Source organism: Petaurus breviceps, unplaced genomic scaffold (genome assembly GCF_028583685.1).
Source record: "Petaurus breviceps papuanus isolate PSGF00001 unplaced genomic scaffold, PetGlider_PUasm1.0 90881, whole genome shotgun sequence".
In the NCBI taxonomy this organism is placed as follows: domain Eukaryota; kingdom Metazoa; phylum Chordata; class Mammalia; order Diprotodontia; family Petauridae; genus Petaurus; species Petaurus breviceps.
In genome coordinates, this window is record NW_027187369.1 from 8,154,979 (window position 1) to 8,181,095 (window position 26,117).

Below are 26,117 nucleotides of genomic sequence, written 5' to 3' on the forward strand. Positions count from 1 at the left end.
GGTGTGGCCCTTTGACTGAATCCAAACTTCACATAACAAATCCCCTTAATAAAGGGACTTGTTCTGTAAAACTTGGACTCAGTCAAAAGACCGTACCTGAGGACCAAGAAGGCTACATGGTGACCTTGAGGCCACAGGTTCCCCACCCTTGGAATTCTGAGACATTCCAAAAGACTCATGAGTCTATCCACATCCAGAGAAAGAACTATGGAGTCTCAATTCAAATGGAACATGCTTTTTTCTCCTTTTTTGTTTTTTCTTTCTTGTGATTTTTCCCTTTTGTTCTGATTTTTCTTTCACAACATGACTAATGTGGAAACATGTTTAATATGATTGTACATGTATAACCTATATCAGATTGCATGCCATCTTGGGGAGGAGAGAAGAATTTAGAACTCAGAATCTTATAAAAGTGAATATTGAAAACTAATAAATAATAAATTTTAAAAATGGAATTGGATTGGATGAGTTAAGGCCTTTCCAGCACTCAATCTAGAATTTTATGAGTACTTGTGGCATTCATTGAGGCCCTGTATGTTCTTGGGGTTTGATGCAATTAGTACAGTATTCGCAGCTATGAGCAGCAGGAACATCTCACCATCTGCATTGGAACCATACACAGAACATCTTTTGTGACAATGACAAACACCTCTGGATGTCATATCTTCCTATTCTCTGACTTGGCAATAATAAGTAGGGTCATTGAACAGTTATCTGTGGAGTTCCATTTATCAACCAATTTTATATGATCTTAACAAATGCATAAGTCCCAAGTTGTTGGAAGAAAGCCTTTATGGCTGTGATTTCTCTATCAAGGGGTTTTCTCTTTTTTTTTAATCATCAAATTCAACAGGATCTTGTATTTTCTCTATTTTTGGTCAGTTGTTTGACTGGAAAGACAAGGCACATTATAGAAAATTACTTACAGAAACCTGCCTGGTTGTTCTCTTCTTCAGGGGCAACCTTTATTCTCATAAAATTATTGTAAAAATGAAAAAGTAGCCTACTACTTTTTAGTATTATTGAGTTCGTTATTGATGTTCTCTTGGTCACCTTTCATGGTTAATATTGTCTGTGAGGTTTTCCCCATTATTTTTCCTCCCTCTTTGGGATACCTTGTAAAATGATTCTGCAATGCTTTCAAGATTGTCACTTTCAGCATGAATTTTCTCAGAATACAGTTGATGTGAACCAGCCACTCTTCCTGCTTTCATCTTCCCAAGTATCATTTCAGCTTCCTCGTATCAAAGACTGGGGTGTTAGGGTACAAATCTGGTGATTACACTCTCCTGATGATGAAAATAGGCCAACAGATTTGTTCCATTTTCTATTTGTTAGCTTCCTGCCAGTTTCATATATAAGTGCCCTCAGGATGAATTTATTCAGTTGGGTCTCATGTCAAATTTCTGTAGATTTGTTTTCACTTCTCCTGCTTTTCACTGTTTTATGAGGTGGTACTGCTCATGGTCTTCCACCTTCTTTTGAATTTTAAAAATTAATTAATATCCTAAACTTGTTCTTGTCTGTCATCTGTCTGCTTATCAAAGAAAGTTTGCTGGTAACTTGGCTTCTGGGATCTTTGGCCTCATGTTTTACATTGGTTACAGTTTTGCAGGAAATGGTGATAAAGCAATAATACCTTTGCCTTTTTTCCATTTCCTATTTTCAGTATTGACAGCTGGTTTGAATAGGTTAGGTTGAAGCTGCTAAAATTACTCACAGTGGCTTCTCATCTTTATATTTCTGTCTTAATGATGTTTGACCTTTGCTCTAACTAGGCAATGATCTGACTGCTTGCATACAGACAGCTGATTCTGATATGACTCCCATATCAGTAACCAATTTACTGTATGTTTATATAAACTCAGTTTTATTTTTTTAGTGTTGTTTAGCACTCACAATGTCCAGTGCTTTTCAGGACTCTTCAGGATGAAAATATTCATGTGATAAAGGTCTGAGGCTTCCAAATAGTCTACAAGCCTTGGGTTTCTTTTTGTTTGCAAACTTCTATTTTTACCATCTGCTTTCTAAAGGGAGGTAGAGAGTCAGACAAAGAGAAGAAAAAATACAAGAGGACAGGATGAAGGGAAATATTACTACTAATAATCATAACTCAGTTGCTAGATCTTTGCCCATCAGCAAATGGGATAAGAAAGAAGCATACATACTTCTTAGATGTGTATGGCACTTTTTGTAAAGTTGACCATGTAATGGAGGCATCAAGAGGCCACTAAAATGCAGAAAAGCAAAAATACCAAACATGCTCTTGGCTGAGCAAAAAATAAAAATTATATTCAATAAAGGACTTTGAAGAAAGAATTAAGAATTAATTGTAGACTACAATTCCAAATAATTATTAGATCAAAGAACAAATCAGAGAAAACTATACAAAATTTCATCAAAGACAATGACAGCAGTGAGAGAGCATACCAGAACTACTTAGGGGAAATGTTTATATCTATAAACACTTTCATCAGCAAAAGAGAGAAAAATTCAATAAATGAGACATGCAACTAAATAAACTAGAAAAGCAACAGATCAGATTCTTCCAGCTAATACCCAAGTAGAAACTTTGAAAATCGGAGAAGAGATTAGCAAAATTAAAAGCAAAGACAGAATAGTATGAGATAATTTTATCAAAAGTTTTATTAAAATCTGTACTGATTACACTCCCTTCTTCTATTCATTTAGTAAAACTTTCAAAAAAAGGAAATAAATTTAGTCTCGCAAGAGTTGTTCTCAGTGAAACTATCCTGATTCCTCATTAATAACTGCTTTCCTTTCTAGATGCTTGCCAAGCATCTCTATAATGATCTGCTCCAGGATTTTCTCAGGAATTAAAGTCAAGCTCACTGGTCTATATTTTGTAGACTCTTATGACTTTTTAGAAAATAGGAACATTTGCCCTTTTCCAGTTTTATGATTACTACTCCTTTTCTGTTATCTTTTTGTCATCTTGTGTTTGGGCTTTTGGTTATAGACACTTGAGGCTGTTTACTTCCCAAATTAATTTTTCCCTTATGTTCTTTGTAATATTTCTTAGCTTCCTTTTGGAAGTGTCCACTTTGATAAGTTGTAAGGAGTTCTCTGTTTTGTCTTGGATACATGTCCTAGGAAGACAGCACATCTCTCTTATTATCAAGTTTTCATATGGTTGCCTCTGTACCCCTAAGCAGGGAATTAGCAACTATGGTTAATTCTTTCTTCATCTGCATCCTCCTGCACCATGATTCCTCACCTATCAGCTACTGTGGTTCTACAATATCATTTTTGGGAGAAAAAGCAGCTTTTTCCTCAAAGCATCCAGCTTTCTTCTCTTCAGGAAGTTTCCCATCTATTTTCAAGGTCTCATTGTACAGATGTACTTTGGCTTCCTTCTCTCCTTTGTGTTACATTCTTCTGTTCTCTGTCATGCCGAAAAGGATCAAGTCTTCCCTATTCGACTTCAGATCCCTCTTTTCCTTGAAGCCTTCCTTCCTTTTCCTTTAGAAGCTGTTCTTTCTTCCAAACAACCTAGAATATAGAGAGGCATCCTTTGAGTCCATTTACCTTTTGGTCCAAGAATATAAGATAGCCTACACTTGGAACATGTGTAACAGTCATACAAACGTCATACACTTGATGTAAATGACTACATACTTTCCCCTTTTGTTCATCACAGTTGAGATTTTTAACCTTGTTTTTTGAAACTAGTTGTGGATATCTAAGCACCTAGATTAAAACTTTTTTATAGATAACCCTACTCAGATTTCTATTTTTTGTATCCATGAGATCTCCAGTTATACCCTTCCCTTTTACCAAGCAGTCTCCTTTTTCTGTCACATGTTTGGCCCTCTGCCTTTCCCTTTTCTTCCTTAGCCTTCCTTCTTTTTCCAACTGTCTTTTCCTTATCCTTCTTGAGTCTAACTCTTCAGGTTCTGCTCTTTGTTCTTACTTGGTACTCTCCTTTACTTCTTCTATTTCCTCTTTAGTTGTCATTGATCCTGCATCTCTTCCAACCTGGAAGTAGAATCTAGACCAATATCTGGGCCTGGAGATTGTTCTTCAGAATTTCTCCTTTCCAAATTCATCATTCGACCTACTCCACTAATCTAAACTTGTCCAAAGCACCCAAACTACTTCATAGTCTTTTTTGGCTCAACTTCTTCTGCCATTTCCCACATAGGCCAGAGGTAAAATTTGAATGGAAGTCAATCCCTATTGAGATATCCCTTGCCATTAGATCTGTATCTGCTGGTAGGTAATCAAAGCCTTACCTAGAAGTTCTCAAAGCTATTTCTTCCAACAATCGCTCACCTCTTCCCTCTGAGGGATTTTGACAAGATTCTCAGTTAGCAGGGAAGCATAACTCTACTGCTTGGGCTTCCTTTCTTTCATACCCAAATCTGTACCTGACTTTAAATAAAGTTCAGCAGTTTTTCCTTCTCCCACTTCCTCTCATTGATCTTAAGGCTTTGGGGAAAATGGAAAGTTAGTATGTCCATATTAAAAGCTTGGGGACTTCTGCTTTGGTATACAAGTTTTGGTTGTCACATTGAGCATATGTAGTGATTACCATTGTCTTTCCAAATTAAAAATAGCATAGAGTAAAACAAAAGTCATTGAACTCTCCCAAACAGTATTCTCTTATGATAGCAGTAGAAGCAGTTACCAGTGGAATCAAGGTAGCCTGCTCATGGAAAATTTGGAGGTGGTTTAGAAGTATATGACGTCTTCCGGAATATAAAGATTGTTCCTCAGTTGCTTATAGTTCAGGAACAAATTGAAGAGCAGAGCATCTTACCCTGGGCAATAGCATTCTCTTCATGCATTATTCTTGATTTTGCTGGTGCATGTGCTAGTGTATGTTTAGATGGGGTAGTTGAGAAGTCAAAAGTTGAATATGTTTTGCTTGCTATAGGTAAGGCAGTTGTAGCTTGGCTTAGCTTGCTACTAATCTTGCCTAGATAAGACAGAGTGACTGATTTGGGCAGGAAGTGGGACATTTTTTGAATAGGCTTATTTGTTGAAACAAAACCTGATCTGCGCACAATCCACTATTATATTTAAAGCTTGCTTGTGTTGCGTATTTCCTTGTAATGGTGTCTGCTATAATGGGTGCCATACATACTCTGTTCTGGGAAGATTACCAGGTGTTGACTTCATTACAATTTGCTTTTTTTCTCCCTTGAATTCCTTTTTTGGTGTATTTTATTAGCCTGACACATGGTTGCTCAATCTCATGTCACACTCATAAAAGAATTTGTGCGGGCTTAAAAGTGTGTCTTTGCTGCTGTGAAGGTTTTGTTTCTGTTCAGACAAACTGCCAGAAATTAAGAGAAGCTCTTCTTTGTTGGTGGCAGCAGTCTCAAAACCGATGAAAGACTGCCGTCACTTTCAAGCTCATTATCTCCCATGCTGGAAAGCAAAAGGGAGTGAAGCCTTGAGGTACCTCATCCTCTCTGGTGGTGGGTAGCTTGACCAAAGACATGCTGAAAATGCTTCTTTTAATGACCACTGTGTAATCTGCTTACTTGTTCTCATCCTTCCCTCTTATTTTTTTAACTGCTAGAATAAAATACAGATTCACTACTGCCATAAGACAAGCCATCAGTTTCACCCCTCAAAATAAAAAGGAAAATTTGAATATTTTTAAAATGGATTGTTGTTGGGTCCAGGGTTGAAATGTTTGTGACTAAATTGTTGGATCTTGATCCCTTAAGTTTAGCCCAAGTCACTGAATATTTGGATAGGAAAACCAGCATTACTTGGTTCATTTAGAACTAGATTCATTTAGAAAACAATTTTTTTTTGTTCTGAGCGTATCCCAAACCAAGAAACATTAAAGCCTCCATATACAAAGAACAGAAAGGTGTGTGTGTGTGCGTGTGCATGTGCATGTGCACATACGTGCATGTTCTTTTTAATTAGCTCAAATAATTTGCTTAAAAGTTCATTTGAATTAATATGTAGGAAGTGTTTCTGGGATGTGCTGAGCATTCATTAGAAACCTATGGAGAAGCCTATGGTGGTCAGGAAGCATTTAACAAGCTCCTGCTATGTGGCAAACACTATGCTATGCTGGGGATGCAAAGAGAAAAAGGAAGGGGAAATAGAGAATACAAACAAGTTATTTTAGGGGAATACGACCCAAGCAGCTGGGGTTCAGGAAGGGTGTATGTGGGGGGTAGTGTTTGAGAGTTGAGTCTTAAAGGAAAGAAGGGATTCTTTGAGGTGGACGTGAAAAGGGAATGTTTTCCAGGAAGGGAGCTGAGATGAAGTATCGGATGTGAAGAACACTAGGAAGACCAATTTAGCTAAACCAGGGCTGGAGAGCCTGTGGCCTCAAGGCCACATGTGGCCTTCTAGGTCCTTGGGTACAGCCTTTTGAGTGAATACAAGTTTGACAAAACAGATCCCTTTATGACGGGGATTTGTTCTGCAAAGTTTGGATTCAGTCAGAGGGCCGCACTTGAGGACCTAGGGGGCTGCACTTGAGGACCTAGAGGGCCACATGTGGCTTCGAGGCCTCAGGTTCCCTACCCCTTAAACCATACAGTATGCAGATGAAGCTGGACAGGCAGGTGGAGACCAATTTGTGAAGGGCTTGAGAAGCCAAACAGAGGAAGTAATATTTGATCCTAGTAAGCAGCTGTTTTAGTTTATTGAGTAGGGAGGTGACAGTCACTTTGGTAGCTCTGTCAAGAGTAGATTATGGACAACCACTTGAGACCAGTTAGAACTCTATTGTAATAATCCAGAGGAGAGTTAAGAAGGCCTTGAGCCAAGGTGGTGTCTATGAGAATAGTGAGAAGGGGATAGATGCGAGAGATGTTGTGGAGGTCAAATAGCAAGATTTGGCAATGGGAGTGAGGTAGATTGAGAAGTTAAGGTTAACGCTGCTGAGCTTACTCTAGTTTGAGTGACTGGAAGGATGGTGGTGCCATCTATGGTAATAGGGAAGTTTTGTTTTTGTTTTTCTAAATGGAAGGTTTGAAGACAAAGAATCCTGTTTCAGAAATGTTGTTTTTGAGTTGTCTGGCACATCCATTAAGAAACGTTCACTTGGCAGTTAGCAATGTAGGACGGCAGCTCCGGAGAGAAACTCGGGCTAGATCTAGAGACCTAGGAATTGTCTGCAGAGATGATACCTGAACCCATGGGAGCTGGAGAAAGGAGAGGAGACAACCCGAGACAGAGCCTTGGACTGTTCCCAAAGTTGGTATGATACAAATGATGAGTCAACAAAGGAAGCTGAGGAGTCATTAGAGAGAGAGAGATGACCCAAGAAAAAGAATTGTCACAAATTCAGAGAAAGACAGTCAGGAAGGGTGAGACTGAGCAAAGATCATCCAGTTTGGCAATTCAGAGAATTCTTTTGAGCTGTGGAGAGAGCAGTTTCAGTTGAATGATGAGTTTAGGAACCAGATTGCAAAAGGCGGAGAAGTAAATCAGAGGAAAGGAAGTGGAGACAGTAAGTTTGGACTGCTTCTTCTAGTAGTTTAGATGCGAAACAGAGGAGACATTATATTATGATAGCTTGAAGGGATAGGAGGGCTTAGTGAAGGTATTTTACATATACTTAGGAGATTTGTCCATGATTGTAGGCACCAGGAAGGGCACCATTAGAAAGGGAGGAATTGAAGATTAGTCAGAGAGGATGATTGAAAGGGCAGTCTCTGTAAGAAGAGAGGAGGGTATGGGATCAAGCCTGGCAGAGGAGGACGGCTGCCTCATAATCAGAGACTAGAGTAAAGGAGGAAAGAGTGGGGTGAGGGTGATGTTCAGTTTTGAGATGAGGACAATGTGAAAGGGGAGCCCACAGGGGAGAGCTAGTCTCTTGTTATTAAAAGTCTGAGGTGAGGTCCTCATCTAAAAGTTCTAGGGGATTTGAGGATAAAGCAGAAGGTTGGGGGATAGCCTTTGTGGTGAACAGAATAGAGAGTCAGTTTGGGAAGATTATCTTGCTGCAATGAAGGCTGAGTTGAGGTCACACAATCTAAATTTGTAGCAGATCCAGTTGTCCTGGTTTTCATTACTTCCTCTGGCTCCTTCAGAAGCCCGCAAGTGGGAGCAGAGGAGGTGGTGGTAGAAGTAATTCAGGTTTAGGGGCACTCACAGTATGAGTGGCAATAGGATGAGAGATGAGACAATAGAGGACAATGAGGGGTTAAAGTGTCTAATGGTAGCTTAGCAAATAAGAAGGGAGAAAAGAGAAGTTGGAGCATTACTACTAAGAAAGTATCGAGAGGTGGAGGGGTTGAAGTTGCTATGAGAAGGCCAAAGAAAATGAGGCATCGAGAGAGAGAGAGAGAATGAGAGGAGTTTGTGTTCAAATAGAAGAATGTGAAGGTCATTCATCCCAGAAGTAGAATATTTGTGGGTGACAGGGAGATCTAGGATGTGGCATCCCTCTATCTGGCTGAGGTAGCACGGATAGATTGATGCAGTGGAAGGTTAGTATGCTTGAAGGGACCATCAACATGGACACTGAAGATCCCCTAGTGTAAGAGAAGGAGTTAGGGGGCAGGGGAGACAATGAGAAAGGTCCCAAACTCCTTGAGAAAAGACAGAGTGGCTTGGAGCTCTTGGAGCTCTGGATAGGATGATGTTTTCTGAGTATAATTCAAATGAAGAAAAGTGAATGATGTCAGCAAAGGGGGAATCTAGAAGTGAAAGTGGGGAGCAAACCTAATGTGATGGAGAGGATGAGAGAAGATGAAACCAGGGATGGAGTAGATGAGAGATCTGGAATGCAGTATCACCTGGGGAGAGCTAAGTGTCTGAAAGGAGCATTGGGGAAGCCCTCCAAAGTGAAGGGAAGTTGAGACTTTCAGCGTGTATAATCAAAGGGGTGAGCAGAGTGAGAGTTGGACATGGGTGGGATACAGTTGAAGATAAATGGAGAGAATCAGATTTGGGGTGGGGGTAGATTCTTAGGCAGTAGGTAATTAAGTATCATAGGGATTTGCGGAGTCACAGTAGAGGAAGTCTGCTGCCCATAGTGGGGGAGCAGTGGATGGAAGCAGCCCTTCTGAAGGTGGCAGGTAATTCAGTTAGAATGCCCATGGAGTCTTGGCTGGGGTCATCCCCCCTAGCCATGTTGTCCCCTTAGGCCACATACTGGCTGTGGTCAGATGGTCAGGGTTTGTCCAATCCAGGGCCCAGGAAATAACCAGCCAAAGATAAAAAACCAAAACAAAACAAAAACATAACTAGATAATCCAGAGCAATAGACAAAGAAATTGAATGCTTATTCAATACTCACTACAACTGTTTTGCATGATTTGTTTTCCTAAACTTTGGACCCATTTTCTAAAAATCCTACTTGGGTCCCCAACTGCTGATATAGAGTAGATCTGGCTTATGATCCCAGGTGGACACGAGCCTACGAGGCCTGAAAGGTTTCAAGGTCAGACCCGGGGTGATGAGCATGTGCTGCCTGAGGACCAGCCAGGCTGTTTGAGAAGGCCCTAATTGGAAGGTTGACCAAAGGATGATGGATTTGTTTTTTTTTTTAACCGCAGCAGTTCACAAGACTCTGCTAAGGTAGAGATGGGAAGTAATCTATATCTGTGGAGGATTGGACCCACATTCACAGAATCACCAATACTTGAAGGACTGAAAGGAATTTATTGTATTCAGCTCCCTCTTCTCCTTCTCTCTTCCCTTTCTCACTCACTTTTTCTTCTTCCTTAGAATCAAAGAACTGATCCAGAAGAGTTGTTCACTAAATTAGAACGCATTGGGAAAGGCTCCTTTGGAGAAGTTTTTAAAGGAATTGATAACCGGACACAGCAAGTGGTTGCTATTAAAATCATAGACCTCGAGGAAGCAGAAGATGAAATAGAAGACATTCAGCAAGAAATAACTGTTTTAAGTCAATGTGACAGTTCCTATGTAACAAAATACTATGGATCATATTTAAAGGTAATGTTTTTCTGTAAGTCATAAGGTGGTACTTTCACTATAGTTGGGTTTTTATTTTTTACAAAAGGCAGTGCTTTAAATCAAAGTTTGGCAGCTGTTGGGGCTGGCTACAGCAAGTACAGTTAGTGATGCCAGACAGTCTGCTCTGGGATTTAACAGCTGGATCCTGACTCCAGCTTGGGGCTCAGTTCCTTCACCTAAACTTTGGATTCATGTAGGACTGGAAATGGAGGTGACTCCTAGGGCAAATGCAGCCTCAAGAAAGGGTTATATCCTTGTGTTTATATGCATCGCTCTTAGTCCACAAAGATGCTTATACACAAATCTGTTAGAATAAGACTGGAACCAGGAACCCTCCCATTCAGCAAAATTTAGGTTTTTGTTGGTTCCAGGATAGTGTTGATAGTGACCACTTTCTAGGTCAGGAAGTTGGGTTGGTCTCCTGAAAAGATGACCCACAAAATCCCATGCCTTTCTGTAAATGTCCCAACATTTTAGCCCTGTGTACCTGCTCTGAAGGGTTGACAGCATTACTTAGTCATTGTTAGCTCTTTGCCACTCAGGAGATTGGGGGTGGGCTGGGGGGCAGAGAGAAGTTTTGCTTCTCCTTTCCAAGATTATAAGATTCTTGGAGGAAAGGATCTTATGCTATTTATCTCTGGATCTCCCTCAGCACAAAGTACCTGATGAGTAATTGTTTGATTTTAAAGTAGAAGAAGGGTTTGTTTTCACCCCATTACACAGAACACTGGCATGGCCTTTTTGGAGGGCTTTTCTGTGTTTCAATCTTTGAGTTGAATTGTAGAAAGGGATATGGGGATCACAGCTTGTCTCAAGTTATGACTCTGGGCAGATGTTTTTATCACTTCTCAGTGAATGTTGAGGGTCTACTGAAAGATGATCTGTTGGGGACTGCTGGCAAGCTGGGGAGTGGAGTCCTTGCTGTAATGGAGATCACAGTCTAGCAGGGCGATGAGACGAAAGCACGCAAATAGTTTTGATGCAGCGTGGAATGTGATGGATGCCATAAGAATTCCAAGTTTGAAAAGGGATTTTTTTCAAAATAGTACTTTGCCTACCTTCAGAAACACACTTCTGTTGCTATGCTTTTGTTTTTGTTCTAGTCAGTGTAAGAATATTCATGCACACAAAATTCATATAAGAGATAGGTTTGTAGGCATTATGAGTTACCTTCTGCCCCCATCCCCAGGCATTTTTATGACCCCCAGTTTATTATAAGGTTCCAAAAAACAAGAGGGACTTGCCCAAAGTCTCATAGTTAGAACTTGAAGCAAAGTCAGCCTTCTTCCTATTGTACTGTGCAGAAAATATTGGTAGCCTACCATTAATAGTTATTTGTAAAATAAGCCATTTGAGTAGCATTACTTTTTATAAAGCCACTTTACCTTAATAACGAATTATAGGCCAGTAGAAAGGAATAGTTGTATGTTATAAAGTTTCTTAAAAAGCGTTTAATTTCAGCTTTTCTTTTTATATGGAAGTCATTACTGTATTCCAGTATATATGGACATTTGGCCGTAATTCACTGATGCATTACTTTGTGTTCATATAGATTAAATGAAGCAGTTGCTATTTTTAGAGCTTCATGGCTCTTTCCTAGTTTAGGAGACTTAGGCTTGCTTGTAGACTGCTTCCTGCTTGTTTTCTGTACTCTGGGCTAAATTCTGCTCTTTCCAGACCCTTCGACTCACTTGGGGAACAGATAGGAGTGAACCTTTGCTACATTTCTGGAACTAACTTAAAATATTAGATGAGACCAATTTCAAACAGGCCATCCTATTACATTGACAGATGGTCGGTTTTGTGTTGAAACAGCTTCTGTTCCTATTGGTTTTTAATTATGTAGTCTCCTGAAAAATGAACTCTTAGTTCTCCCTTTTTACCTTGCACCTAATATAATAGACATCTGATCAATATTTTCTGAATTAAAGAAATTTGGTTTTGAAAGATTTTATACTCTGAGTTCTCCAAGTCCCTCCTGCAATTTAAAATGGTTGCCTCCAATATAGTTTCAAAGAGCTACGTTAAATAATCCCCTTGTGAAGAGCTAGTTGTTTCTTTAATGTTTATTTGCCTCATGGTGCAACTGTAGAAATATCCAGATAATGACAGTGATTAATTTTATTCATTTGTGTTGCATCATGCGTATTGCTTTCCATGATCATTGATAACTCCTCTTTCTGCAGTGTTTAAAGGCTAATAAAGTGGGTTTTTTCCCCCAATACCCAGTGGATTAAGTAGTATGAGCATTATTTCCCCCATTTTTGTAGATGACAAAACCTAACACTGCTAGTAGATGGCCCAGAACTTAGGTCTCCTGCCTTAAGGTCCAATAAATATTCTTCCTCCTATGTCCTGTATACTCTATACTACTTTGCTTTTAGAGCTAATTTTTTGCTTTTGTATCCCATCAGTTTAAATTAATTGCTTTTCTTACCTTGATCAACTTCTGTTCAGTCAATGTCAAAGGATATTGTGTTTTAATTATTTTTACTTTGTACTGTCTGCTAAACAAAAGTCCAGAATAGTAGGGTTCCAGTCAGTGCTGTTTTGGGCTCTGTCATCTCAGCTAGCATTTGGGAGCTGTGTTATTAATAGATGTACTACGCATGCCCGTGCTACTCTTTTCAGCAATATCAGAAGGCCTTAGACATTGAATCCTGTTTATTTCCCCAAGTAAGAAATGTATTTTTAAAGTTGTCCTTAGATCAAGACTCTTTAAGTAACTAATATTTCATCATAAATAGAAAAGAAGTGGGGGGGGGGCACGAGGCATTGTGCCAGAGATAATTATATGTTCTCATGGAGTTGTAGTGACTTCTTGGGACATGCAAAAAAATTAGTAGGTATTCATTTTGACTGAGATCACTGTGTAACTCCATCTTAAAAAATGAAAGCAGAAACCTTATAAACACTTCAGTATAACCACAGTATTTTCCTTAAATTTGAGTCCATTGTCAATTTTCTTGACTGACAAAATTAGCCTTTATGAAGAGTGCTGAAGTTAGTGAACCCTTCCCATATGATTTCATCGTATTGGAAGAATCTTTCATCATCTTAAAGTATTTTTCTAGTTCAATGTAAATCTCAGTGAGGTTCACTCAGGCATTAAATGTAATTTGAGTCATGTCTCTACTTGTTGTTAGAGATTGCCTTTAGCTTTCTATTTATGTTAAGGAAATATTTTTCACCCTACCCCCAAAAGAATGTCCTTTTTCAATTTCACTTTTTAAAAAAACAGACTGAAAAAATGTTCTACACTAGTCTTTTTTGAAAAGAAGTAATAATAGATTTGTACATTGTCATCCATTTTGATTTACATTTTGCTTGCTATGAAGTGGAGTGTGACTAGGGCTAATTTTAGGAAAACTTTTATACTCCTTTGAGAACCTTTTGTTCATCTTTAAGAAGTAGTTTAAAAATTGGAAACTCAAAATCACGTTTTTCAATACATCAGATGGAATACAGAGGATTACACAAGAAGTCCAGTTACTTTGAAATACAGTAAAATCTAAGGGAGTTTACAGACTCCAGATTAAGAGCTCCTGTTCTAGAGGATGTGGTATAGTGGAAAGAGAAGTGAATTTGAAGTCCAACGACCTGGCTTCAAAGCCTCTGTGTGTACCCCTAAGTAAGAGAGGCAGTTGAACTAGATGGTTAGATACATTCTAGTTGTAAATCTGTGATTCTAAAGCATTAGAATGGTCTTTGGTTCCTATTTTAGAACTCATATAAGAATCCTCTCTGAATTATAGATACCTGATCTTAAAACTGTCTTTTTTTTCCCCTTCTCATAAGTGTTACCTTTTTACCTTGGAGGCTTGGGGATGGGAGAATATTTCCCTTTCTACTTATCAGCCAAAAAAATAGCCCTAGTTGTGTGGGCAGCTTGACAGCTGCTAGTGGTGCATGTATACCAAAGAAAAGGAAAGATACAAGTTTTGAAGTTCAGTTAGCTATAATGAACTAGTGTCATCAACTTTTTCAAGTCCTTGAAAGTGCAGAGAAATCCCCTTTAGAATAATTTCAAAAGTCTCCAGCTACCTTTTCATTATCTTTTAATTAAAACTGCTTTACTTCAAGTACCAGTAGTTATTTTTTTAAAACCTACTTATTCCATTTAATTTTATGTTTTGTTAGACTCCTAATATTTCAACCACATTTTTAATACTTTTTGTTGCAGGAAGGCATGTGATATTTTTCCGTGTTTTAGACTGTAGCTTCTCTGGGCCTCAGTTTCTTTTGTAAAATAAGTAGATTGATCCACACCATTTATTAAGTGCCTGTTAGAAGGCAGCTATGGTGCAGTGTGGACAGCAGTGGCCTTAGAATCCTCCTGACTTGGATTTGAATCCTGGATCTTCCTGGATACTGTCTGTTTGTTCTGTAGCCTCCCAAAGCCTATTTCCCCATATGGAAGACAGGGATAACTGCACTTCTTTCCAAATAGGGTTACTATGAGGGAAATGTTTGGTAAAACTATAGACATATGAGTCTCTTATGATAATGAGTTACTATTATTGAGAGTCCCTTGGACAGCCAGGAGATCAAATCAGTCAATATTTAAAGAAACTAATTCCAGGCAATAGCCATCAAATGCTGAAGCTGAAGCAGAAATACTTTGGCCACATAAGGAGAAGAAGGGACTCACTGGAAAAGACTCTGATGTTGGGAAAGATTGAAGGCAAAAGGAGAAGGGGCAGAGGATGAGATGGAGAGTGTTGTGGAAACAGTGAATGTGAGCTTGGACAGACTTTGGGAAATAGTGGGGGATGAAAGGGCCTGGTGTGCCATGGTCCATGGGGTCATGAAGAATTGAACATAACTGAACCAATGAACAACTATTGTATCGAGAGAACTTTGGGTGGCATTGGGAAGATGTGATGTTTAAATAGATAGACTATAAACTCCTCCGTGGCAGCACTGGGTTTTTTATTTTTTCAGTTTTACCTTTGCATTTCCAGTGCCAAATGCTTATTTGTTATATCATGGAGCTTGCAGTCCCATAGTGGGATATGAGACTGCCACAAGGAACTCTATATAATATACAAGATTGAGTGACATTCAGAGTTATAAAAAGAAAGTGCCTAGTGAGGTCAAAAGGGAATTAAGGAAAACTTGACTGGGAAGGGGGTGACTTTCTGATTGGACTTTAAGAGCTGGGTTGGAATTTTAAAAGTGTGGGGTCGAGTAAGGGTTTGCGTTGTAGGTATAAGGAGACAAGAAAACGAAGGATATGGTTGTAGACAGAGTTGTGTAGGTGGACTGATGTAAAACATGAAGAGTGAGTAATAGAAAGCTAGAAAGGTCAAGTGGCAGCAGATGGCAGTGGGCTTTGAATGCTAGACAGACAAATATGATCATTAACCCAGCAAGCAATAGAGATTCTCTGAAGACTTTTGAACAGAGGAATGAATGACCTGGCCAGATCTAAGCATAAGGTAGGTGATTCTGATGATGGTTTAAGGGAAGAGTGAAAGGAGCAAGACTTGTTCAGAGAAGCAGGCAGGTCATAATGAAGGATCATCCAGTGGAGGAGCTCCAGAATCGGGAAGATGATTCAGATATGATGGAGAAGTATCAGGACTTGGTGACCACTTAGATAGGAGGAAATGGAGCTGGAAGAGTTAGAGCTAACCCCAAGGCTTCAGACATAGGAAAAGTGAAGGCAGATGCAAGAGCAGGTTCAGGGGGAGAACGACCCAATGTACCTAACAGATAGGAATTCGAGGAACACAACCCGTATCCAGACCTTCTTCTGAAAGACAGAAATACCATTTCATAATCATTTATTCATTTGGTCTTTACAGGGCACAAAGCTGTGGATCATAATGGAATACTTGGGTGGAGGATCAGCACTGGATCTCGTAAGTATTGGAAAAAATGCATGCTTGCATATACACATATATATGTACATGCACCTGTGTATATGTTTACATGTGTGTATATGTGTCTATCTATACACACACACACTCATATAAACTGAAGTAAATAGTCTTCCTCAAGCAGCAGGCTAATAGAAACTCAATAATCTGTGCTGATGAAATCACATGTTGGAGTGGGGGCGGGGGGGCAAACACATTGTAGATCACAATGAAATAACTTCCTTGAGTGGAGGATCAGCACTGCATCTTGTAAGTATTGTGTGTGTGTATTATATATTTTTGTGTGTATATTATACACACAATTTATATGAAAAATAAAGTAAGATGTAAGTGAGTTGTCTTCTTGGGTAGGCTGAAAGGCATTCATTGCATTTAACTCCACAATCTCTTTTAGCACCACATTCCCTCTACTGTAAGGGAGAAGGCTGCATGGCAGAAGGTCCACGTGTTGGCCATCAGGCTAAAATTAGCAAATGCTTCCAGCTTGACATTTTAAACCTGAGTTTTTATGTGGCATTTGCTGCCACTTTGGATTTCAGTTGGCAAGGCCAGCCCAAAGGGGGCTGATATGTCTTTCCTTTTAGGCATGGTGCCCACAATTCACACAGTTGCCAGGATTGGTGAGTGGTAGTGCCTGGGGTAGTGTCTGGCTGTGTCAACCAACCAGCTAGGCTGTCAACTGGTAGATAAGAGAAAGGATTAGTATGTGAGCAGGCAAGAAGTTAATGAAATACTCATTTTAGGGTTAGGAGATTGTCATTGAAATAATAGTGAACCAGTAGTCAACACTAGACTTGGGTTCTAGTCTTAGCTTGGTCACTGATTAGTTATGTGACCTGGAGCAAGTCACCCTCTCAGGGACTTGTTTCCTCCTCAATAAAATGAATAGACTGGCTTCTGCTCTAATTCTGCTACCATTTGTGTGCTTTTTAAAAAGTTCTTGCAGAAAGATATCAAATAAAAAGCCCTATAAATTTCAATTGTTATCTGTCCTCTGACACTTTTTTTGGGGGGTGTTGAAAAGCCTCTGATGTTGTTTATAGTTGCAAGTTACTTAAAGTAACAATAACTTTGCATAGGCTCAGGTTTCTTTTGGTTTACTGTGAAACTTTTTTCAATTTGATATTCCTCTTCCCATTTTTCTAGAAGAGAGGAAGTGGCTTTAGCTCCTGTATTCTTTAGCTCCTGTATTCACCCCTTATGGAAGTGAGGAGATAATGCCTTAAGACCCAACTCAGCTCCAGATCTTTTAAATGATTCTGGGAGAGAGGACGTAGGCTCTAAAATTTGGGCCCGTGACAGCCATTGTTCTGGATCCTGGGCTGGGAAATTCCCTATCCCTTGTGAACTGGAGACCTTGGGTCAGAGGCTAGAGAACTGCTTCTCAGGGATGTAGAGAGAATCCAGTTTGGGTAGCAGTTGGAGTAGGTGAACTACAATGTCTAGGAAATTCCCTGATTGTCATGTAGTTTCTTTTATGCCCAGATAGACAGTGAAAAATTATTTCAGCTTTTTTGATGCTTAACCATCATCCTTCAGTCTTATGCATACATGAAGCACATTTTATGCGCTAAGAGTCTATCTCCTTGCATGGGTTTCCATTCTCTTTTTTTGAGTCTGTCTTTGAGCAGTTGTGTCTCTGTTGTCTCAGCTGTGACAGCTTGAACCAAGAATTAGATAATCATTTAAATGAGATGGTTAAATGCTCTCTTCATGTGATGATTTGCATTTTAATTAATGTGATAAAGTGGGTAAGACTATTGCTTTAAGTTGGTTAATTCCTGTTTCACTTTTTCTTCAGATTTAAATGAACAAATGCTGACCACTATAAAGATCACAGCAAATACAAATTGCTATCAGTACCTGAGAAGCAGACGTCCATACAAATTCTCTTAAAATGACCTTTTGTAAAGTCCAAGTCACGGTGCTATAGTGGAAGGAAGGCTAGACTAGAATTCTGGAGCTGCCAGGTCTAGTTGGGGCTTTACCTCATGCCTCCCCTTTGAGGTTGTCCTCATCTAGAGAATGCATTGGTCTGCTCTATATGACCTCTGAGATACCTTCCTGTTCTCTTCAGATTTCATTGAAATGTTTGTTGTGAACAATTTTGATTTAAAAGATTGTCAAATAATATTAACATTCTTATTTTTTTTTACTTTTTTTTTAAAGCAATTGGGGTTAAGTAACTTGCTCAAGGTTACACGGCCAGTTATTTTGTGTGGGTGTTAAGTATCTGAGGCCGGAACCGATCCCGGGTCTCCTGACACCGGGGTCGACGCTCTTACTCACTGTGTCACCTGGCCGCCCCTAACATTCTTATTTTTAAGTGTAATTGAATATTCCTAGTATAAAGTTGTTTAAATTCCAGAGAAGCCACTATGACTTGTTGTGTCTGCCAAGTGGGCAACATACACATTTCGGGAATGGAGAGGACCTTGAGCAAAATTCTCCTTACCTTTTGTTTAGAGTTGCATCTGAAACACCTCCACAAAGTGATCCTTGAACCTCTTCATTATGCATGAAGAACTCCAGGGGATTATCTTCCCCAAACTAGTCCTGTGGAGGCAACCTGCTAGGTCATGGATAGAGCATTGGATTTGGAGTCTGGGGATTAGGGTTTGAATTCCTCTTCAAGTGCTTACCCACATGGGTTTCCCCATCTGTAAAATGGTGCTTAATGTACCCATAGGGTTGGTGTGATGGGGAAAACATTTGGCACACCTGAAGTGTGTTATAGTATTATAGTACTATTATAGTAATGTGTTATTACTTAGTAATATAATTCATCTCAGAATTAAACTTAAGGGTTTGTCAGTTGTTGCTTATATTCCATTTAAGTACTTTCTTCTTAAGCTTGAGTTCACTTCGTCTTCTCCTTTGTGGAAAGACAGGCTGTTATAAAATAACCCTTTGTGTTTTTGAAGGGGACATGGACAAGGATTGCACAGGCTGAGCAGGCATAGATAGGATGAAGTTTGCATCACTGACGAGAGTGTCTGTGCATTGAGGAGATCACAGAGTCATCAAAGTCTATTTGAAGTCACCCTTAATTTGCTTTGCACAGGACTCCCTCTCATCTCCTTAATGTCTTCTCATTGATATTTTTCCCACAACTGTCTTTACATACTCCTTATCAATTTTGTATTTGAGGATGCCCAGGTCATATTGAAATCTAATCCTGCCTTTCAAGGAACTGGCCTTCTCTTCCTTACTCCCAAACTCAAACTTTATGTCATCTCCAAATGTTGAGTATATTTTCTACTTAGGCATCAGGATCATTGGCTAAATTAAATATGCACACCAGCTTATTCCCAGCAATCTATAGCCTGTGTCCTTCAATAGTAAGTGACTCCCTCGGGCCCCCTCCCTCCATTTATCTAGGAATCTAGATGATTTTTGTTTATATTAAGTAGTCTGACACGAGAGGTTCAGAAGCCTTTGCAAGCAGGGTTTGTAGTAGAATAGTGGGCTTCAACCCAGTTTGCAGAACCTATAGAAGGCCCAATTACTTCATCTATTAAATGGGAATGATACTTGAAATTCTCGAACTTCCCAGGTTATTTGTAGGAATCTAGTGAGGTAATAACATAGGCTGTGATGAGAACCACTTAGGAGGGGGCTTTGGGAGAAATGGTCATGCAAAGGACTGTGAGAGGGGGTAAGGCTGATATAATCGGGCCTGCTGAAAAGCATTTAAAACAAGGACAAGAAGAGAGGAAAAGAGAACTTGGAATGGGCTCCTAAGAGTTAGAGTCAGAAGCTCAATTATCCAATACTAAGGAGGATACTAGGCAGATGGTTCCTGGGGGTAGAGCCTAGAGGGCACTGGTGAAGTTGCCAGATCATATGAGAGGTAAGCAGTTTTAGCCTGGTAGGAAATTGGCTAGACTTGGCATCCATAGCCAAAAAGGATTCTTTTTCTGCAGCCTAGAGGAGGCTAAAAGAGAGGCCTGGAGTATAAGTAAGGGAAATAATGAAGGGTAGTGACAAACCTAAAGAAGCAATCTGCTGAGTGGGAGAGTAAAAAGCAGTACAAAGCACTCACCCATAATGCTGTGGGAGGGGCATAGATTCAAGCCTAGAGTCCTCTAACTCCAAATCCTAAGCTCTGATCCATTGTACTTACGTGATCTTAGGCAAGTCACTTCCTTTCTGGGCCTGAGTTTCTCTGTAAAATGAAGGGGTCAAACTAGATGACCTGTAGAATATAAGAACTAAGGTCAGTTTGGAGCCAACAGATGCAATTAGATACTTGTAACTTGGCTCAACAGTGTTACCAACAGATATGCCAAGATCCCCCTCCTCTCTAATAGAGATCAGTTATGTTCATAGATGGACTCTTAACATGCCATACTGCAAGTGGGCACAGTAGGAGCAACGCTTTCTCAAAGAACAGGAAGGCCATGAAATGAACCGAAGGCCTAAAGGAGGATCCTTCCACCATTTTGGTCCTGAGCTAGCAAGGCAACATAGCCTGAGATTGATGTCATTAAAGAAAGATTCATTTGTGTTCAGTGAGGAAGAAATTTGTCTAAGTGACCCACAGAGGAAAACAAAGATGGTTTCTGGTTGGCACCCAGAGCTGAGCTCCCACAAGTACCCTAGTTAACTGAGGTTTTATACCTTGTTGTCAAAATGATTCTATATTGAGTCTTTCAATTTCTAGTGCTTTCAGAACCATCCTTTTTCAAATACTAAATAGAGATATCACATTGGCTCATTCTGGCTTTTAGCTAGCTCTGTGTAAATTCCTCCAAGTGATAGCTGATAAGACAGTATACTGACTGGCTTCCACCGATTCACAAATACCTGGAGAAAAAGTACATGCTCAGCTCCTTAACGTCCAGTGGTGCCAATGTCTGCCCCTCTTAATAAGCCAAGAACTAGGCTCAAATATGGTCTCTGGATGTTTCAGTGCCAGTAATTGTTAAAAAGTGAGTTCCTTACCTTTCCAGATGACTTTAAATATTAAATTAGAAACTTTCTTTTCTTGAATTTGATAGTTTTTAAAGTAAATGGATAAAATTTGAGAGAGATCTATTGAACTCCAGAAGTCTCTAGAGTAAATTGTATCAACAGACTAAAGTTTATATTAAACAGTCAGGTTGAAGCATAGGTTCTATTTTCAGTGATTTGAGTTTAACATAAAAGGGCTCTTTATTGACTATAAATGCGGCATTCATTTCAGATTAAGTACACAAGGTGCCAGAGAGCCATGACTCCCTTCGTGTGGCCAGGGGCTTGGTTTTTTTAACTACCTCTGCCCTCCCCACAGCAAACAGAGCCCCACCCCAGTACTGCCTTGATGTTCCCACCCTTTCCTGTAATAAGATTGTACACTCACTGTTGGTGCTTTATGAGGTACCAGAATTTTAAAATAACTTCATTGAAAAGAGATTTTTCAGATATTCCATTACAAATTCTCCTGAAACCTAATGATTGCTTTCCTTGTATTCCAGTCAGGGCAATTGGCTTTGGCACAAGGGATGGGGAAAGAGGGAGGGACATGTGTTAGATCTTCATGAAAACTCTGAACTCTGCGTGATTGCATACAACTTTGTACTGTGAAGCATTCAATTGTGTGCCTGGTTAGGATTTTTGAATTTGGGAAGACCAATAAGGTCATATGATTCAGGGCTAAAAGGGACCTTTGAGATCATGTGGTCTAACCTTTTCACTGTGAAGATGAGGAAGAAACCCAGATCCTCCAACTCCAAATCCATTGCTTTTTTCCCAATGAGTTGGTCTATTCCATCTAGTATTAAAACAACTTAAATGTCAATTATTAGACTACAGTTGATCTCATGAGCCAAATGGTTATATGTTTGGAAATTGGTTTGCTGTAGGATTTTAAAGCATGTTCCAATTTCATACTTTTTTATTTCAAAACACCAACATGTAGGTAGCTAATATTTTCCCCCATATGAAAAAGTCTCCTTCGTTATCGAAGCATGTATGTAAGTCAGTTACTTCAAACTCTAGTGGAACAGCTGGCCTGGTAAGTGCTCTCATACTTTCAAGGTTAAATTTCTTATTTTAAGACCTGTTTTGGCTTACTTGCCCTATTGAAATTCCTTTTTTAAAAAGTTTCAGGCATGTTTCTTAAAATATTGGTCTTTTAATTCTGTGAAGCAGCTTTTACATAATTTCCTTTATTTCAAAGATAACTCAAACATTAACCTTTTTTCTTCCCCAAACCTTTGTGTATTGTGTGTGTGCCTGTGCGTGTTTTTGCCCCCTAAGCTTCGAGCTGGCCCATTTGATGAGTTCCAGATAGCTACCATGCTAAAGGAAATTTTGAAAGGTCTAGACTACCTGCATTCAGAAAAGAAAATTCACAGGGACATAAAAGGTGTGCAAAACTTCAGTATGAACTTGATAAAAAATTGATGTATTCTGAGGAAGGTAACTAATTGGAGTTTTACATTTTCCAGCTGCCAATGTCTTGTTGTCAGAGCAAGGAGACGTTAAGCTTGCAGACTTTGGAGTTGCTGGCCAGTTGACTGATACACAGATTAAAAGGAATACCTTTGTAGGAACCCCATTCTGGATGGCTCCTGAAGTTATTCAGCAATCAGCTTATGACTCAAAAGTAAGACCTTACCAGAACAAAGTGTTTCTGTTGTGATTGAGTTGTAACTGGGTATCTTTGGATGGACTCACAGTCTCCCTGGCATAAGTGATCCTTCCAAACCTTTTCCTGGGCAACTCTTCTCTAGCTCTTGGCATAATTCCTTCATTGAGCCTTCATCCAAGATACCAGGAGCATTTTTTGGGTGCTGGCTCCAAGAACCACTGTGGTACTGAGTTTGGCAGGCTATCATTTGAAGAAGGCAGACTGGGGTGGTACCTTACTGAGCTCGGGACCTAGCTCCTATATTTGCCCTGGTTCCTAAGTGGAAATTCACCTTGAAAGTATTGAATGTTCATTTGGAGGCCTGAAAAAGTTCTGAAACAATATACATACATTCCCCTTTTCTCTAATACTGTTCCCACCATGATGTTGGTAGGCCCTCTTACTTCATACCTGGACTATTGCAGCAGCCTGCTGGTGGGACTGCCTGCCTCAAGTCTCTCCCATTCCAGTCCATCTTCCACTCAGCTGTTTAAAGCACAGGTTTAAATGTCATCTGCCTCTTCTCTTTTTCTTACACATTATCCCTCCCCCCCCCCGTTTTAAATCCAGTAGCAGTGGTGTCCTTACTGAATTCCTTGAATGAGATAGTCCATCTCTCAACTCTGGATGTTTTCATTTTCCCATTCTATTCTTAGAACATTCCACCTCCTGATTTTTGCTTCCTTCAAGTCCCATCTAAAATCCCATCTTCTATAGGAAACCTTTCCCAGTCCATCTTGATTCTAGTGCCTTCTCTCTGTTGATTATTTCCAGTTTAATCTGTCTATATTTATATTCTAAGCTCCTCTAGGGCAGGGCCTATCTTTTGCTTTTCTTTGTAGGCCCAGTGTTTAGTACAGTGCCTGGCAAATTGTAGGTGCTTGATGAATGTTTGTTGTTGACTAATGGACCCCTGAAGACTGAGACTTTTTTGTTTTTATAGCCCCTGGGACTAGCATAGTGTCTAGAGTGTAGTAGGTGGCGAATAAATTTATTGAATTGAAAGTACCTCTCCTGGGTAACTATCAGCCAGGCGGAAAGGATTGTACCCTGAGCCCTAATCTCTCTATAGCCTCCATCATAGCAGAGAAGCTAGAGGGCGGGGGTGATTCTTCCTCCATTGTTACCAGCTTTTTCTATACCAAAGCTTCTTAAACTTTTTTCCACTCCCATTTCAGCAGTGTTCCTTGGGGCTTTGTGTTCAGAACCAAGGTTTCAGTGCAGTTGCGAGATGAGACATGCAACATAGGCGGGCAAGCACTGCCAGAAACACCTTGGATTCATTACGCATTGAATTTTTAATTCATTTTTGGTTGTCATACCTTCAGAAGCCTTTAACTGTGCCAAACTTTTTGCCACCCACCCACCCACAATTTAAGAAGCTGTTTTCCCCTAACACATTTGTTTCATTCTCTGGGATAAAAGCACTTGCCCACCTTGGGCTAGAGTAGTTGTACCGTTTTCCTGATTTGATAAGTTTTCCCAGAACTCTGAATGGCCCAAGAAAGCTGCCTTGTAAATTGATAGATAGGAAGTGGCAGGACTGTGCTCAGCATTGGAGATACAAATACAACAAGCAACATGGTTGGTCCTTCTCTTAAGAAAAAGGCAGATTGCTAGAAATGCTGGAAGGGGAGCAGGGCAATCTGGAGAAAAGGAGGAGGGCTCTAGAGGGAGTTGAGGTGGAACAGTGATGGAGTTCTTCCTAAAATGGTAAAAGGGGAGGGAATCACCAGTGAAGAGAGAGGGGCCCTACAGTATAGAAATGTGACTTTTTGGTTACCATTTGAGCATTTCGGCATAAAAAAAGAGAGAGAGAAGCCAGATGGTATATGGTGTTCATGTGAAATGATTTTCAAAAGTTTAGGATGTACTCATTTTAGAAGTGCAAGAAAGTGTTGCCTTTTATACATTTGTTATAATATTTCTTTTTCTTTTCTCACTTCAGGCTGACATATGGTCCTTAGGAATTACTGCTATTGAATTAGCCAAAGGAGAGCCACCTAACTCTGATATGCATCCCATGAGAGTTCTTTTCCTGATTCCAAAAAATAATCCACCAACTCTATTGGGAGATTTTACCAAGCCCTTTAAAGAGTTTACTGATGCATGTTTGAACAAGGATCCATCATTTGTGAGTATCTATTCATTGCTTTTTTAAAAAATGTATTTATGGGGGCGGCTAGGTAGCACAGCGAGTAAGAGCACCGGCTCCAGTGTTGAGAAGACCTGGAGATCAAATCCCCGGGCTCAGATACTTAGCACCCACCCAGAAACACCTGGCCGTGTAACCTTGAGCAAGTTACTTAACCCCAATTGCTTAGGGGCGGCCAGGTGGCTCAGTGAGTAAGAGCACCGGGTCCAGTGTCGGGATGACCTGGATCAAATCCAGGCTCAGATACTCAGCACCACACCCAGAAATAACTGGCCATGTAACCTTGAGCAAGTTACTTAACCCCGATTGCTTTTTTAAAAAAATGTATTTATGGGGTGGCTAGGTGGCACAGTGAATAGAGCACCGGCCCTGGAGTCAGGAGGACCTGAGTTGAAATACGGCCTCAGACACTTAACACTTACTAGCCGTGTGACCTTGGGCAAGTCACTTAACTCCAATTGCCCTCCAAAAAGCAAAAAATTAAAATTAAAAAATATATTTATTTACTTAAGTTTAGAATGGCAGAGGATATACATGTAGCTAATGTTGCCTCCTCTGTGGATATTTGGACAAACACTAAATTATCCAGTATGCCTCTGTTCAGCTTAGCTTAGCCAAGTCCTGTGTTTCTTTTCTCTGTTTCCCCTGTTCTATATTGACAGTTTCTCCTTTCAGGATAGAGGAAGCTTGGGGAAAAATGTACATCTTATGTGATGCTGTCACTTAAAGTACAATTCTGTCTTATGCAAGGAAGGGGCTTAGTCAGTTCACTCTTCATCTTAAGGAAAAGGAAAGCATGATTTGGAGTTTAATGCTATTTCTATATATGACTGGGATGGATCTCCAGCCATGTAGTCTGATCTTTATTGGGGGGAGGAGGAGGATGACTTGCTCTAAGGCCATGTGGGATTTGAACTTGAGCTAGTGAGTGATCTCTCCCTGGTATGTATGGATGGTGTCCATGAGGACTTATTTTTCCTGGAAGTAAAAGGTAACTGAGTTTGGGGATATAAGGTGATTACAGGTACGTGTTTGAATTTTATTTTTGAAGAGGACCATGATGACACAACTTGGAGTTGAAGGTTAGTAGCATCACTTTCTTTCTTAGAGCCATAGAGTTTCAGTGATGAGATCCTGACCAGGTGAGATGACCTAGAGCCTAAAGGCTGGTTGATGTAGTCAGTTACAGTGAGGTCCACGGTGGTGTAGTGAATAGAGCACTGGCATTAGAGTCAGGAGGACCTTGGTTCAAATCCATGCCTAGATGCATCCTAGGAATGAGTAGAGGGGGAAAGAAAACCCTTGTAACAAAGAAATAAAGTAAGCTTCCTTTCCTTCCTTCTCTTTCCCCCCCAAAACTAACTACAAGGACAACCTCTTAGCCCTCCTCTCAATACCTACTCCCTAAAACCCTTTCTTTCACTCACACCTAACAAACATCAGACCCAGGATTTGAACTTACAACCTCCTGACTCCAGGGCCAATTCTCTATTCACTAGACAACCGTCAACCTCACTCTAACTCACCACTT

General features: G+C 40.0%; 1 protein-coding gene across 3 annotated transcripts in view; it reads left to right on the plus strand.

The window, feature by feature from the left end:
• The window catches only part of STK26 (serine/threonine kinase 26), a 63,526-nt gene that overhangs the window by 32,405 nt on the left and 5,004 nt on the right, over positions 1-26,117 (plus strand). For all 3 annotated transcript variants that reach the window (XM_069074079.1, XM_069074078.1, XM_069074077.1), the window contains 5 exons: positions 9,679-9,909; positions 15,741-15,797; positions 22,059-22,167; positions 22,250-22,407; positions 24,380-24,565. In XM_069074079.1, coding sequence (XP_068930180.1) covers positions 9,679-9,909; positions 15,741-15,797; positions 22,059-22,167; positions 22,250-22,407; positions 24,380-24,565 — 741 coding nt within the window. The remainder of the gene's footprint in view (positions 1-9,678; positions 9,910-15,740; positions 15,798-22,058; positions 22,168-22,249; positions 22,408-24,379; positions 24,566-26,117) is intronic.